The sequence below is a fragment of the Siphateles boraxobius genome, unplaced genomic scaffold, assembly GCF_051911475.1.
Source record: "Siphateles boraxobius isolate OS27281-9 unplaced genomic scaffold, OSU_SipBor_1 9, whole genome shotgun sequence".
NCBI lineage: Eukaryota > Metazoa > Chordata > Actinopteri > Cypriniformes > Leuciscidae > Siphateles > Siphateles boraxobius.
The window spans coordinates 26,658,575-26,676,285 of NW_027509219.1; the positions used below are offsets into that span (position 1 = coordinate 26,658,575).

Genomic DNA, 17,711 nt, shown 5'->3' on the forward strand with positions numbered 1-17,711 from the left:
AGTACCAGACCTTCTAAGACCAGTAAAGTCCAGACCTCTTCAGAACCAGATTTGTATTATTAGCTTTTTAAGACATTTTTTATCCATTATTTAATGTATTGAAATTTCTTTGCCCACCTTAACCCAAGACAGTACATACATTATGCTGACCTTTGACAATTTCCTTTCCTTCCTTATGCTCTCTTGTTGAATCAGGCTGAAGGTCTTGCCATCTGATGTGTTTCGCGACTGACCTCGACTTGTATCAACCTAAATAACCTGTCAGTTGTGTAAAGTAACGTACTTGTGGATAGTTTTCCTTCTGAGTGGTTGTTAGGCTAATTGGCTTGTTGTCTAAGGGATGGATGCCTTTGCAAAAGCTTTTAAAATGTGACCACCTCCTCCCCCCTCTTCAAACTGTTTAATTTGGAGGATTGCCCAGGATAAAGGGAGAATGTTTCTGCCATCTTATGTGTATGTGTGTGTTTATGAATGTGCAGTTTGAAGTTCCTAGACGCCATCTGCTCATCTGCATCAAACATATTGAACATGCACTGTAATGTTTTCCTCATATCCCCAATGAATATTAGATCTTAAACTTAAAAATCGCACAACACTATAAATGTACCAGCTCATTTGACATCTTCAGAACTTGATTTTCTGAAAAGCTACAAATAAACAAAGTTCTGTTGTGTCGGGTTCTTAAATGGTTTGTCGAGAATAGTTATAGTTATATAGTTATAATAGCCAATTATTAAAAGTCACAGAACCTCTTTGATGGAGTTTTTTCTCCAAGTAGTGTCCGGCTTGTGAGTTATGTCATCCTGTCAGTCAGTGTACATGGCTTTTTGCTTCACATTTTCTTCAATGCCAGCTCTGTCCAATTCGCTTCCTTTTTACCAGCATAAAACATTTGTCAAGCGTCACAATTCGATTACGCAGACACATGTGTTTGATAAATGCATCTGACAGGCTACTCAGAATGATTGTTGCATCAGGATTCAGTGTGTGGTCGGACTCAGACAGGAAGTGTGAGTGTGAGAGGGAAGACATGGAATAGTATGACATCATCATTTTCATCATCTTGTGGAGCGTTTTGACTGATTTAAATTGTTATTGACCACTGATATTATTGACATTCCTTAAACATACTCAGGTTTGTTCTAAACCTTTTAAGTATTCAGCGTCTTCCATATTTATTGAGCTTTAAATGCTTAATTTAAAGGCTTCTGTTCAAACTTCTTTTTTTATTTAGCCTTTGTTTTTTGTTTAAGCCTTAATTTAAGCCTTTGTTTTTTGTTTTGTTGCATGTATATTTTTTATTTTCTATATTTCTTTTTAAAATAAAGAATAATTGACATCTCCATTAAGACTTAGACAGATTGTTTGACATTCAGAATGAAACCAACAGCAATTAATTATAAATATTAACATACTGAATTACAGGGTTTTTTTCTTACACCTATTTTGCATATTGCATTGTGTTTGGTCTTCCGTATGCAAATTTAACCAACTATATGTGTGTGTGTGTGTGTGTGTGTGTGTGTGTGTGTGTGTGTGTGTGTGTGTGTGTGTGTGTGTGTGTGTGTGTGTGTGTGTGTGTGTAACATTACTTAATAGACGTTGCTTGAATTGGTGCAGTAGTGATGTGCTCATTTTAATAGTTGATGTGTCATAATTTATTAATTAGACCACATGTTTGCTCTGTATTTTTTCCCTGGCCATTTGAGATAAAACTGTTTGAATTGCTAAAATGCATGTTTGTTTTAACCGCAGGATGATGTTTGAGCACATCTGCTCATTGACTGATCCACACACATACAATTTCATTTCTGTGATGCACCACTGGGCCATACTGGAAAACCATTAGAGTTGCACAAATCTTTAGCTGTTGTCTGTCTAAGTACCAGTCACAGGGCCTTCCATTAAGTCAAGTCAAGTCATCCTCATTTATATAGCGCTTTTAACAATGTAGATTGTTTCAAAGCAGCTTTACAGAGATAAAGATATAATTTAAGGTAACAGAGATTGGTTTGGTTTTATAGTTGCTCTTGAAAAATGTTTTTTCCAGCTAAAGTTAGTTTTGATTGATTCACTTCCGTCTAAATGATAGTTTGTTATTAAATTAGGGGCCGCTAAGACGACACCGTTCTCTCTAAACAGACTTTAAACGTGAACCTGTGATAGACGCTGATGGAGTTCACATGCGCATTAAGAATTGATTCTATAGTTATGTGCGTTTGAATATATGTGCGCAGGTTTATAATTCCTTACAAACCATGCCTAAACAAACTACTTGTCTATAAATTTTGATGCAGAATTTTTATTTTATCTTATCACTTCGGGTAGGTACGCGAACCGAAAAATTCCACAACGCTTTATCTGTAGAGTGGTATAGGGATCCTCCATAGGGAGAGGCTAGTTGGCACTTCAGCACTGCATTGTCATCGGGTCCAGGCGAAAGTCCTTTCGTCAGATCTGGAAACGGCCTGGATCCGGCAGGCTGCGGGAAAACCTCGGGATAAACAAAGACACTAAAATTAGCGTAGATGCCATTCTTCTTATGATGTAACGAGTACATCAGGATTTGAGTGAAGTGTTCCCAGTTCCGGCTGACCTAATCTAAGCAGCCTAATATTAAATTATAGAAGTTTGATTTGCCACCTTATTTACATGAAAACATGCATGCTCACTCAACATACATTGCAAACCCAAATCAGACAGACCAGAGAGGTTAATTCCATGTAGTGAGGCACACAAACAGAACTGAATTACGGCCTAATGGCTGTGTATTGAGTTTGCCTTTAGGTTACAGTTTTACAGTGTTCTGTTCTGCAGAGGTTTTTTTTCTAAATCCTGTTAAGGTGGCAAATCATTTTGCTGTCAGTTAGCAACACTTAAACGCATCGGCTTCAGCACAGGAAGTACGGTTGGCAGCACTGGACATAATGTGCTCCTTCTCATTGCAGAAATTCCTGGCATCATTTTTATATCTGCGTCAAACCCTTGACATTTCTATTTGTCACATTAAATGTCTGACTCATACCGAAGGTCGCGTCCTCCTTTTATAGATACTGTGGAATGCAATAATTGCTTCATTGAGCTGACAATAAACTAACGTCTGAAAGGAAGTGGACGCAAGAATGTCGCGAGTTGAAGCTGATGTAGGCAGTTTGAACTGGAGCAGCGGTGTAGGTGAAAGTCCTCAGATGAGTCGAGTTTCCTGAGCAGGGCTGGACTCTGATAAAGCCGCCCATCCTGAGGAAAGAGATATATTCTTACTGTTGTGATATTTGGGAAATGCTTTCACAACCTCCAACGTATTGCAACATCAGAAATCTTCAAGGTCTTGGAAAAAAGAGAGCAGGGGAAAGAGAGGCTAAGATATATATAGAGGTCAAATATTCATAATTTATGGCTCTGAAGGTTTCATCAGTGGAGAAATTGTGTTGAATTCTGATCTAGTGTGTGTGTGTGTGTGTGTGCGCGCATTATTATGTGCGTTAATGTACAGTATGTATGTGATGAAGTAGTCATTTTATTATTATTTTTATTAAATTAGCTTCTTGCACCAGAAACAGCAGGAATGCAAAATTAGGATCGATAAGAATTTTTAATGTTTTTGAAAGAAGTCTCTTATGCTCATCATGCTACATTTATTTGATAAAAATACAGTAAAACAGTAATATTGAGAAATATTATTATAATTTAACATAAATGTTTTACAATTTATTATAATTTAAAATGTAATTTATTCCTGTAATGGCAAAGCTGAATGTTCAGCATCTTAAGTCTCATGATCTTTCAGAAATCATTTTGATTTGCAGATTTTCTTCTCAGTAAACAATAAAATTATTATCAATGCTGAAAACAGTTTTACTGCTTAATGTTTTTGTGGAAACTGTGATATTTTTTTAGTAGCCTACTATTCACTGTTAAAGCTTCAGTTTATTATCTATCATGTTCTTGTCATCATCTCACAAAATAATAAATGCTTATCTCTTCTATATGTCAGTTTCTGAATCCTAAAATATGACTTCACCTGCACAATTTTCCTTTCCTGGCTTTTCTTGCTGCACAAGGTTTAATAATAGCACCAAGTCCCCACTGAGTCAGACAGCCAGGCCAGTACAGTCTGAAAACTCAGCTTTTCCCTCTTGTGGTAGATGCGTGTTATAACATGTATCTACAAGCGAGGGCATCAACCTGCAGGGGTCCTCATGAAACAAGAAGAGAGAGAAAAGACAAGTGGAACAACCAAAAAAAAAAAGAGAAAAAACCCCCACACAAAAATCCTTTAAACATCCAGTAGAGATAAACTGAGCATGCTCAGTGTAGCTGTGCTTTTCAGATGTGTGTGTGCTAGCAGGCAGAATGAGACAGAGGAGTGTGTGATGGTTTACTACTGAGCAGGAGTGGTAACGAGACAGTGGGGACCAGAGACACGGGCTGAGCTCCAGTGGCAAGGCAAAAAAGATGGACGAGGGACAGTGAAGTGGATCCTGGCACCACCAGCCCATATAGGGATGCTGCTAACACTGCTGTTCTATCTGCGAGTGAAAGGTACCATTGTATGCCGTACACATAGATAGATAGATAGATAGATAGATAGATAGATAGATAGATAGATAGATAGATAGATAGATAGATAGATAGATAGATAGGATGAAAATATAAAATGGAGGAAGAAGTCAGACAGAATGGCTGTTTTATATGACGGTTTATATGATTCCTAAAAGGCATAGTGCATCCCGAAAATGTTTTTAACCTTATGTTGTCAAATCTGTTTAACTTTCTTCCTTGTGTGTAACACAAAAGGAGATGTTTAGCAGAAAGTCAAAGCTGCTAATTTTCCTCTGATGAAAGTGAATAATGTCCATGACTGTTACTGGTTATTTTACAGACTTTCATCTTATTAAAGAAAATATTTCAGGTTTGGAACAACATGAGAGCGAGTAAGTAATGACAGAAATGCTATTTTTGGTTGTACTATCTCTTTAATGGTTGTGTATTTTGATGAAAGGGTTCTTTCATTCTATTTTTGCTTTTGTATGCCCTCTCAGTCCTCTTTCTGTGTCTCTATCTTGTCCGTTATTTAACTGTCCTCTATGCTGAGAGAGTTTTCAGTTAGCTCATGGTCTGCTCTCACTGACATAACAGCTACACATTTTCTACATGACTGCAATATTACGTCTTTGTAATGTTAGCTCCTGGATCTGTCACTCGAGTTGACAGGATCTATTAAATGAATTAAACATTTTGCTTTTCTTCACTCAATGAGAGTTCAGTAGGACTTTCTGACGTGTAGTGACGTTGACGTAGCGATTCGTATCATAATACGTGTCCCTTTTGCACCATTTGAAAGTAAATTCCTTTGCATTAAAAGGTCTATTTATGTATTATGTGTCTATTTTAGTGCATAGCTCAATAATAGTTCCTCAGGGCTCTGTGCACTGTCCACTTTTGTTTCAAAGCAAAATGATGTTGACATTTTGTTCACATGTGGTGGAAGCTTAGCGCATTGTGTTTAGCAAAGCTTACTAAGGGTGGTGTGCTGTAGTGGTTAAAGCTCAGCGTTAGTAATTAAACCACACATCATCATATCGTACCCTTGAGTACAGCACCCCAGCTCCCTTGCCCTTTCAAAAGGCTACTCTGCAATGCTAGGGTGGTTGTCAGAGTTTTGCTGTGTGGTTGTTAAGGTGTTCAAGCGCTTGTGGTTTTAGAGTGTTTAGTTGCTAAAAAAACTTAGCTCTTCAAATATAAAATGATTAGCCTATTTATTTCCCAAAAAATGATGTGGATGAAAATATGGGGAAAGTGACCCTGTCAGTTTTACAGGGTTGTTGGTTAGGTATTCACTTATGCTGCATATATTTGATCAAAAATAGCGAGACATATTTTCTATTTATATATTTTAAAATGTATTTTATATATGATGGCAAAGTTGAATTTTTAGCATCATTACTCAAGAATTTCTTATTATTATCAATGTGAAAAACAATTGTGCTGCTTAATTTTGTTGTTGAAACGGTGATAGATTATTTTCAGTATCCTTTTATGAGAAGAAAGTCTATACTGTCCCTTTGAAATAAAAGTATTACTTTTTTACATTTTTATTTAAATATGATATTCTGGTTCCTATGTGGCTTTCCTGTGTGAGTTTATGGGAACTTTTGCCTGTTTTATCATTCACCAAACAAAAATATTAAGTATTACTGCTTAGAAAATACTAGTAGCACATCTCTTCTTAACATCAATTCCATTTGTAGAACAAAGTGTTTTTTCTTAAGCGACATTGTGTGAAAGCCCTGGTTGTGTGTTGATACAGTACATGAATATCATGCTAGAATGAGGAATTGGTATCATATTTGTATGTGTGTTTTATTTTTCCCTGAGTGCATGCTTAACATTTCAAAGACTTTATCACGCATGAACACTCGGCAGTGGTGTCTCATGGGAGTGTTGTTCTTCCAAGAGTAAAGGTTTTTTGTTTGGTTCACTACTAATTACCTAAAACTCCCTAATTCTGTGAAGCTCACACTTTTACTTGTGTAATACTTGACTTGTACTAATATAGTGCACACACATGGCCCCAGGCACATTTCTTGTCTAAGGATCATCTCAAAGTGACGACACGAGAGACTCACTTTTGGGAAACAGTGACATTACAAACCTTTGAAGCTCTGAATGTGGTGTTTTAAAGCTTTAAAAACATCCCGAGGAGCCAAAAGCTAATTATTGATGAAGAATATGTGTTCAGTTCATACGTAAGGGAATAGGAAGGAGATGGGCAGGCCAGTGAAGGAGAGGAGAGGCTCAAAACGAGACGCATACAATCAAAGCGTTGGCCGGGAGCTCTGTCGTTTCATCCCGGCTAACTCTGATGAGCTTGAAGTAAAGACTGCCACTCTAATGTAAATTTTTTTTAGGCTTTTCTATCAGTACAACCCTCCCCATAAGGTCAAATATTAACCTGGAGGTTATGTTGCTGAAGCCTGAATATCTCGGACTCGCAGTTGGTGTGACACAGATACAAGACAACTGTCTACGTAACTTTTACGCCTTTCATAATGCATCACAAAAGTTCAAAGAAGTTTCAGGAAAGAAAAGGATGACAGACGAAAGGTCATATAAAAGAGAGAACTATCAGTATGAGTGTGTGTGTTTGCTCGAGGCTTCGCAGACATTGTGAGCTTAAATAACTGAGAACTCATTCTCTGCTGTGGAGTTTTATTTCCACTGTATGATTCAGTACAAGCATCAGCCTGAGACTAAAAGACACATGAAAGCACTTGATGGACACGGTGTAGCTATGCATTTGCTAGGGTGGGGTTGCTATGGTATTCTGGATAGTTGCTAAGTGGTTGCTAGGGTGGTTGCCATTTTATTTGATCTATTTATTTATTTTTTTACATAGGAGTACACTATAGCATATAAAAAGTTGTGTTCTGGTCATTTTGACATAGAGAGGATTTTTTTTCTCAAAAATCTTAGTTAAGTAAATCTAAGGACTAAAACTTACTGACTTAACTCACACAGGGTATAACTTCTTCACAAATATTTTTGGATAATATTTTTACTTTTGAGGGAGTACAGAAAATAGCTTTTAAATCTCTCGTTATGCTATATTATCACCAAATATTGGATTCAATCTTTTTGTCAACTTGTTTTCTTTCAATTAGGACAGTTTTGCATTTCTTTTTGAACTGATTGATCGTAGTCCTTATTGATCTGAGCTTATGCAACTCACATTTTGAGTGAAAAAAGCAGTATTTGTGGATAATTTGGTCAATATTCAATAAAATATGAGGACAAATTGCACTGTTTATCACACTAGTGTGCTTTAATGTTTAACCATGAAGTTTGTTTTGAATTGCTTTTATAAGGCACAAAGTCACACTTTGACGGTTAAAATGACTGGCCTACAAAAACAAAGCTGATTAATTATCACCAAATATTGGATTTAATCTTTTGTCAACTTGTTTTCTTTAAATTAGGTTTTGTATTTATTTTTGTAATGGACAGATTGTAGGTCACATTTTTGCCCGGGAACACCAGAGGCATTACTCGGCGTAAGGGTTAAAAAAATGTTAAAGGAATAAAAATGTTAAGTAGAGAAGAGAATTAAGGGATTTCCCCATTGAGGAAGGTTGTCTGAAAGACTGAGTTTTGGACCAAATGTTAAAGGCTGATTTGCCAGTTTTAAACAGTTTTATAGGTACAAACAGCAAGTTGCAGGTGATTAATCTGAGATGGAGCTGAAGTATTTCTCATAGTCATATTGCTGAAAATGTAAGCAGGATTTAACTAGTCTGCATTTTTCCAGCTGCGTTCTGAATTGTTTTAATTGTCTGATTGACCTCTAAGTTCGTTGAACTAATTTAATACATTTTTATGTTTTTTTTTCCTGTATTTATTCAATAATTTGTTGGTTGCTCAGAGTCAAATATGCTGTATTATGTTTATGCAAATATATTGTGTAGGTGCCAGTTGTCACAATGTTCTTTAAGGCTTGACTCACTGATTGTATGTGAAGCAGTATGTGTGTGTGTGTTTGGCTTTGGTCCAGTGAGTCCCACACACTCTGTGTGAAATGTACAGATACAGTCCCATCCCACGCGAGAGCAGATCAGAGGGGTACATCACAGCAAAAACTGGCAGCAGTCAAGGAGTGTATGAGTGAAAATGTGTTGTGATCTGATTGCTCTGACATTGTTGGAGACTTCAAAACGACGTTAAAACAATACAATTGCATGCATAGAGCACTCTACAGGAATCAGAGGCGTCTGTGTGTGTGAATGGTTAGTCTTGTGCCGCACACTAACTCCCAAAGTAATAACATTTTGTCTAATCTTTTGGATTAGGACACTGCTGATAAATTAACTTCCTCTAAATTAAGTACAAACTTCAAAGCAGCCTATAAAACATAATGTTATTTGCCTTGCAGTGGTTTATGAAACTCCTCCCTGTCAATTAACACATTACGTTAATGTCTGCTGCTGAAATTAGCATCTCCTCTCAGCGGGCTGCCGCTAACACGCTCATTGTCATTTTCTCAGCTGCTATTGTCCATGTTATATGATAACCCATTATTTTTATGGGCTATATTCTACACTTTTATAGCATTGTTTTTTTTGTGGCAGTTTTACGTTATCTTTCTCAAACTTTCTGACAAATTTTAAAGGTACAGTAGCAAAAACAGCCTGTTCTGAATTCTATGTAAATGACCTCTATCATGATTGGCTAAACAGTTTGCCCTATGTAATGAGTATACTCTCAGAAAAAAATTGCAAAACTTATACCTTTAAGCCCAGGACACACCAAGCCGATGTCAAAGAACGAGCGGTGATGAAAGCTGACTGTGTTGTCGCCTCTCGTCGTTTCCGTCTCGGTCGAAAAGCTGCGCTTGAATACACCAAAAGGACTTAAGGCGACTGTCAACTAGCATGTGTGTTCTGCGCCTGCGTGTGAGTAAATATCTGTCTACATCAGCAGGTATCAATAGTACTAGGATTGCAGATATACAAACGCTCACACGCCACACCTTGTATTTATCACGCTGAGGAGTAAGGGAACTTGTCCCGCTATACAATTAATGGACGAGACGCAGGCAAACGGAGGGAAGTTCTCTGCCGAGTTCATAAAATCGGTCTCGAGTTACACAGAGTTAAATGCTAGCTGCCAGCCAATCAGAAATTAGAATTATTTGTTTCCGGGTAAATTATGTGTTCCCGCTGCAAGCACGTTCGTTACTAGACAACACGCGCACACATGGAGTGGAAGTTGAAAGAGCACGATCTGATGAATGCGGTTTGCGGACATCTTCATTTTTTTTTTTCATTTTTTTTTTCGCATTTTGATTTTACGATTCCTGGACGATATCTCTTGCCTGTGATCAAAGACAGTGAGAGCTGATGTTGAGGAGTATAGCCAAATTCGTGCTAAATTATTTTTTGATGCATTCAAAAACTCTCCAACTGCTTTTAAAGGGGTCATCGGATGCAAAATACACTTTTATATGGTATTTGCAAATAAATGTGTCTTTGCAGTGTGTGGACACAATCACCATGCCATGAAAAATCCATTCACTTTTTTTTAATCCTCAAAAAGCCAAAAAGTTGTTGCTCATTATCATTTAAAGAGACATGCACCGAAACGGGTCACTGTGAACAGAGCTGTTTTTGAAGAGGTAAAAAGGGTGTTGTTTTACACAACCATTGAGAAATTTTAACCAAAGTATGTTACAAACTTTACATGAAGACCCAAAAGAATCATACCAACTTGTGGAAAATGGGCATCCGATGACCCCCTGTAAAGGTGACCGGTTTGGGTCTTGACATACATGCTCAGGGCAAGTTGTTATGACACAATGTTATGTACATTGAGCACTGATGTTCAGTTGGCTTGTTTGGGGTCAAATTTATTTTAATTTTTCAATAAATTTGTATTTTTTAAATATAACTATTTATTTTATTTGGATGAATTTGTCTTTTTATCAGATTTAACAATTGTTATAATTTCCATTTGTGCTGGTCAATTATGAACAATAGGCAAAATTGAACTGCTACCAAAAATTGAAGCGAATTTGGTTGGGTCGAGGGACCGCTGCTGCAAATATTTGGGTGGCTCCTCCCCTAAATCTCACTCTAAACTTTTGATAAAACTTGAGAGCCCTGGTTATTGTTATACAACACAAAAGGCACAAAAACATTATAAAGCACTATAATGTTTTCGTGTACTGTATTCCAAGATACTGTATTCCTATTATTATACTGTAGATATGTAGATAAAGGTCTATGGTTTGCATAAAATGACTTTAACGTGCTGGAGTTTCACATGTTACTTTCAACCGGGTGTCTGTTAGATCACAACACAACTCCTCAGTGATCACAACACTGGAGTAGAGAGCGATATAATTGCTCTTCACACGCACATTAACTGAAATTTAAAACTGTTACAAGGCTCAAACTAATGAATAAATAAAGAAATATATGTATATCTTACTTTTGTGCTTTGAACTTTTCAATGCGACGCGCTGCGCGCCGTGACTCCATGTTGCTTCGTGCGCATCGTTCTGCGCACGGGATGCGCATAAGGTTTCGTGCCGCACTGAATTGGAGCCTGTCATATTACAATACTTTTGCGCAATGGCAGTTTATTGATAGCTTTAGTTGTTCTGTCCAATCTATGTATCATATGTTGCTGATTCATTAAAAAGTTGCGCTTAAAATTTTAAAATAAATGTATTTTAATTATATGGTATATATTTTGTCTGTATTGTTTTACAAAGTAAGGAAAATAATGTTTAAGTCAAGCTTTGATGCCTTTAACAAAAGAATAATCCCAGTCTCTTCCCCACAGTGAGGCATACAGATACAGTTTATTAGGTAATTTGGCAATGTTTTTTTAATTATTATTTTAGTATTGGATCGGATCGGTATCTGCCAATACTGAGTCCCAGGTATCGGAATCGGTATCGGAGGCAAAAAAAGCGTATCGTGCCACCCCTAGTCTATAGGGGTATAACTTGGGGTATTACTAGTCTAAGGTTTGAAAATGCAACTTTTATGGGTTGATTAAGCACAAAGTTGTCCTTTAATGGTACCTTCACAGCGACAAGCTGTTGTGCCCCTAAAGGTAGAGTTTATGCACATTTCTTTCTAACAACTCTTATTTACAGTTATCTCGTCCTCCTCGATAACAGCCTCTTAGCAAGCTCACAATGCAATTTGGCCAGAAATGTCCCATGCAACTGTGTTTGTCTTCTAAAGATCAAGGAAAATCCTGTTTTCTACGATATGACCCATTTAGATTGTTTTGGGGAGTCAAAAAGTTAAGTAAAGGTCATCTTAGGTCCTGATCTTCTTCTCCGGAAACTCTAAGTGGTGGGTGTAACTGTTGCCAGATTTTGTTAATAATTGACTTTACATCATTGTTAGTGATTTAAAGTTCATTTTTGGATTTATTTGTCAGTGGAATGTTTATGCAGAGACTTCCAGAGTTGATTTTTTTTTTTTTTTTTTTTAAATAAGCAAAATAAATTTTTGTTGGTTTTTGTTAATGTTCTTATCACTGCAAAAAAAAAAAAACTATATATATATATATATATATATATAACCATGATAAATCAGTATCATAATCAATTGAATCAGTAGGCTATCATAATAAATTAATATATATATATATATATATATATTAGGCATGTGCCGGTATCAAATTTTCATGCTGCGATTAATTGATTGAGCTTTTATCACGGTATACGGTATTATCACGATATTTTAATTGCACAAGAGAAACAGACAGATTGGGGGTATCTAAAAAAAACTTGCATCAATGTGTAATTGTGATTGTCAAAACATTAATTTTATTTTTTAGTGACAACATGTTATAATGTTTACATGGTACAGTTACTGAGGCTACTGTTTGTATTATTGCTTAACACAATTTTCATGATTTCAATTAAATTCTTGGATTTAATTTCAATCTTGATTCAATATTGACTCATTTGGATAAATATTAGGTAGGCTACAGTAGATAGCCTGCATTTAATTTTTTCTCAAGAAAAAATATATCTCACATAATGCTGTAAACATACAGAGAGAAATTAAATATAATGCATACAATATAAATATAATAATAATATAAATATAAAAATGTAATATGCCGTAATTTTCATTATAATAACAATTATATAATGACAAGTAAACATATATTAAAATATTTAATATAGTGCACATATTTAGCAAAATACTCCTCTCTATAGCTATTTTCTTATAGTCAACTAACATTAAATGGCTTTCCTGAGGTAAATGTAACGTTCTGTGACATAATTGTTCTCCTGCAGTGTTATTGACCTCTTTCCGTGGTTGAAAAACACTGATTGATCGAAAGTACGTATACCTTTCGGTGGGTTGTACTGTATCTTTAATAAAAAGTAACAGATGATCTGTTTACTTGAACTGAGGCGCGCGATCTGTCACGTCATTTACAAGCACCAAAACAGTATTTATTGTCTGAATTTCGTTATAAAACCTGAGAGCTGATATTTTTTTCATATCAAAAGTAACCTGCTCTGTCTAGTCTGTCGGTGTCAGTGTCCTCTTTGCTCCGCGATTTTTCTCTGCTAGAGAAAATGGATGTGTGGCGCGAGACCGTGTGAAAGTGTCAATTGCGTGAGTCTCAAGCTGCTGAATGCGTGAGAGTTGGCAGCCATGCGGGGGATAAATAGTCGGCAGCGTTCCTCCTTCCGCCGTGCTTCTTTTCCATGTGAGGATTGTTTACATTAGACTAGAGTGCACACTGCATTCACACAGTGCTTATACATGTGATGTGGGGATTGTTTACATCAAAGTGCGCACGTGTTTTGCGCAGCATATACGCATTGTTTTTTTAAGCGGTTGATGGAAAATAAGCTGATGCTCGTTCTAAAAATCTAAATTCGGATCTATTATTTTTCACGGTATTTCGAAGTCCCCGCGATAACAATATCGTGCATATTCATTACCGCGATTTATCGCATTACCGAATACCGGCACATGTCTAATATATATATATATATATATATATATATATATATATATATATATATATATATATATATATTAAATAGTTAAAGTTTATGCTAAACAAAAGAAACAATTGGCCAATGGGGTAGGAAAAATAAACTAAATAAAATAAAAGATATATTCTTTGAAAATAAATTAAAGGTGGGGTATGTGATTTGCAAAACGGCCGGCAGATTTTGAAAATACACAACTCATAAGGTCCTACCTACTTCTCCTCCAACGCTGGCTCTGACTCCACCCATCCGAAAAACATGGACGCGCAATCAAGCACGAGCAAAAACTCAGATGCCCGTACATAGATACAATCGCTCACATTAGCTTCCTCCCCAAACAGGTTGTTTAGCTAGCTAGTTCTACATATGGCTGGGCTATAACGTTAGAACAGCTACAATTCTCGTGCGCATATCGTCAGTAAAGACAGTTCCCTGATTAGTAGTAAATACTACAAGTTAATCGGCTTCTCACCTGTCAAGCAGAAAAAATGCCACAGCCGCCCGCATCTGATGATAGTCCTTCCTGGTCCTTCAGTTGCCGCCAACGTTGAAAAGCATCGCCTAGAATGACACTTGTTTTAGACCTTTCTCTTTCGGCCGTTTTGTTCGCAATTGCTCTCTCGAAAATAGATTTCCTTTTCTGTGATGGTGTCTTGTCTGACATTCTCCAAACGGAAGCAACTATACCTTCTCCTTCTCTCTCTGTACCGGGGCGACCTGCACTTCCTGTGACTGAGTTTTGAGTATGCGCACGAACGGGACACGCGCGCGAGGGGGGTGGGGTAGGGGGAGGGGGGCATGGTAAGACTGTTTGAGTGACGCATTCTCTGTCCAATGATTCTAGACGGTCTTGAAAATGATTGGCTGGAGTTTTTTGAGTCCTGCCCGTTCCACAGATGATTAAATTGCCTAATGTTCATTTCAGTGCTTTTAATTTACAGCCAGCAAGTGGGTCAGGAATAGGATTTCAAGTAATTTTGAAAAAATGGTCAAAAAAGAAAATCACATACCCCACCTTTAATATAATTACTTTACAATCAATTTCTTATATTATAATTATTATTAATTTATATATTTATAATACAGTTATTTTGCCGTCAGAATATTTAAGTTTTCTTTTAGTGAAAACTAGATGAAATACTGATTAATAATAAAAAAAAAAATTTGCAGTAAGGCCTCTCTGAGAAGAGTGAGTCTGAAGTGGCCAAGAACAGAGTAGTTAGTGTTTGTGTTCATGTTCAGGTCTCAGTGGCCGAATATAAGGGCCCTTATACAGAGAGTGCTAAAATGTTCTGCTCCTGCTGCATTCCAGCTGTGCGCTTCAATCCCAGCTGTTCATTCAGCTCAAATCCCACTGACTGCTTTGATCCTACACACCCTCAGCACAGCAGAGGAAAGCCCCCTTTATCATCTTCCTGCCAGCCCAACCAACAATGTGTGGAAGTGAGTCAAACCCATTTGAACTGATCCTGCTCTCCGAGCCTCCAGCATTTACTCGCTCACGAGACAAAGAGGACTTTCAGCCCTGCCTGGAGCTTTCTGGGGTTAGCGTGGCACGCCATGGCGGGCTTCTCCGTGTCGATCCAGAACTTGCAAGGTGCAACTCTAACTCTCGTGCCGCTGTGTTCCCTCGTCGTGGTTCCTCTGACCGGAGGAGGAGGTGGAGGAAGAATGTGGGGTGACTCAATACTGGTCTGCTCTCCGACTGTCACAGGAGGTATTCACAGCGTTTATCTTAGCAGTGGGCGGGGGGACATGAAATTGAAATTAATTAAATTACTGTCTTTTTGGAAATTAGTATATCGCCTTATTTTGCCTAACTGACAAGAAACTTCAAAAGAGATTTAGGTAACACTTTACAATATAGTTAAATTTAGTTAAGGTATTAACTAACATGAACTAACAATGAGCAATACATTTGTTACAGTATTTATTAATCTTTGTTAATGCTAGTAAATACAAATACAGCTGTCCATTGTTCATGTTAGTTCACAGTGCATAAACTAATGTTAACAAATACAACCTTAATATTAACTAAGATTAATAAATGCTGAAGAAGTATCGTTCATTCTTAGTTCATGTTAACTAAGGTAGTTAACTAATGTTAATTCCTAAACCTTATTGTAAAGTGTTACCGAGATGTATTTGAAATGAGTTGATGCTCTACAAAGGCAGCAAACCTCATGGGAGATGATGTGATACTCTAAAAAGCTGAACAACACTGCAAAAAATATCTTATTTTCCAGTTAAAAAATTGTTGAAACAAGATAAAATGACTAGAGAAGCAATGCTGCATAAGATATTAAGATTTGTTTGCAGATAATGTCTTTAATATGAGTGCAATTTGCCTAAATGCACTGGCAGATTTTTTTCACTTTCACTTTTTTAAAAAACTTATTTCTACTTCAGACAAGTAAAAAAAAGAAGCACAAAATGACAAAATACACTTGTATCCAAGATGCAATCTAAAAAAGGCTCATTGCGTTATACAGTGTGGCTTCTTAAAATATGTCTTGTTTTAAGGATGTTAACAAATTTTGTCTTGAAAACTTTTTCAGTGTACACATAGCACAGACAATTGTACGCTAAACTAGTTACTATTTTATGAGTTTATCAAGGATCAGTTATATATATTCCTCTGTTGCATATATTTTATATATATATATATATATATATATATATATATATATATATATATATATATATATACAGTGCTTAGCATAAGTAGCATAAACACACCCATGCTAAAGCTGACTAAAAAGAGGAATAAAAAATAATCTTTTGGAAATCTTAATACCTTAATTAAAAAAATTAGGAAAAATCCACATTTAAGGACACCAATTTTCTTTGTGAATCAATAATGTATCGTAAAAAAATGAATGTTCTTCCTTAAAATACAGGTTATATAAATCAGTACACCCCTATGTTAAATTCCCATAGAGGCAGGCCGATTTTTTTTTTTAAAGGCCAGTTGTTTCATGGATCCAGGATACTATGCATCCTGATAATGTTCCCTTGGCCTTTGGAATTAAAATGTCCCCACATCATCACACACCCTTCACCATACCTAGAGATTGGCATGGGGTACTTTCCATAAGATCATCTTTCAGTGCAAATCAAACCAGCTATTAGGCTAACTGAAATAAAACCATGCCAATAATTAATTTAATTCCAAAGGCCAAGGGAACATTATCAGGATGCATAGTATCCTGGATCCATGAAACAACTGGCCTTTAAAAAAAAAATCGGCCTGCCTCTATGGGAATTTAACATAGGGGTGTACTGATTTATATAACCTGTATTTTAAGGAAGAACATTTATTTTTTTACGATACATTATTAATTCACAAAGAAAATTGGTGTCCTTAAATGTTGGATCTTTCCTCATTTTTTTATTAAGGCATTAAGATCAATTTCCAAAAGATTATTTTTTATTCCTCTTTTTAGTCAACTTTAGCATGGGTGTTCACTTATGCTAAGCACTATATATATATATATATATATATATATATATGCAACAGAGGAATGCCTATGATATGACTGGGCTTCAGCAAACCATGTCAGTCTCATTATCAGATAAAGTAGAGAAAACAATCTACTAGATTTAGTTAATATATTTAGCTGCAAATGAAATTTAATCCTGTCTTCTTTTCATGCTTTCATGTATTTATATATACAGACGTGAAATGGGTTCTGATGTGTAGATGAAGTTTGATTATTCCATAACTCCGGTTCTTACTCTCTTTTCATAGCCAGTAGCAGATATTCAATGCAATCCAGTGTAGACTTTCCGGCTCCAAAGCCATTGTTCAATTTAAGGTCAGAGATTTGGATCACTGCCATTATACCTGCAGTCTCGCTGGAGCTGTATCAATTCTTTTTAACTTAGACTACCATTAATGGTGCATTTGTCTCGTATTTCACCAAGTGAAACAAGTGTGCTTGTTATCTAATGCATTATTGTCATTAGTGTTGAAGATGCATAAAGTAATTGCTTGGTTTAGTTTGTTTTAATTGGCCAATACAATGGTGGTCTAAGATTTTATTCTGAGATAACTGATGCTTATAAGCATAGCATAGATGTACGTTGTCAGTTATGATGCAAGTTATGTACAGTAATATGTGCACTAAGTATACACTAAAAACACTTCTTTAAATGTTTATAAACATAC

At 36.3% G+C, this 17,711-nt stretch overlaps 1 protein-coding gene across 4 annotated transcripts in view; it reads left to right on the top strand.

Moving 5' to 3' along the window:
• The window catches only part of prkcz (protein kinase C, zeta), a 116,604-nt gene that overhangs the window by 44,691 nt on the left and 54,202 nt on the right, over window positions 1-17,711 (top strand). Inside the window, exon 5 of one of the 4 annotated variants that reach the window (XM_077222817.1) lies at window positions 4,393-4,542. The exons of 2 other annotated variants lie outside the window; for them this stretch is intronic. In XM_077222817.1, coding sequence (XP_077078932.1) covers window positions 4,393-4,542 — 150 coding nt within the window. Of the gene's footprint in view, window positions 1-4,392; window positions 4,543-15,023; window positions 15,258-17,711 lie in introns of those variants that run through there. One more of the 4 variants, XM_077222820.1, reaches the window with a different exon arrangement.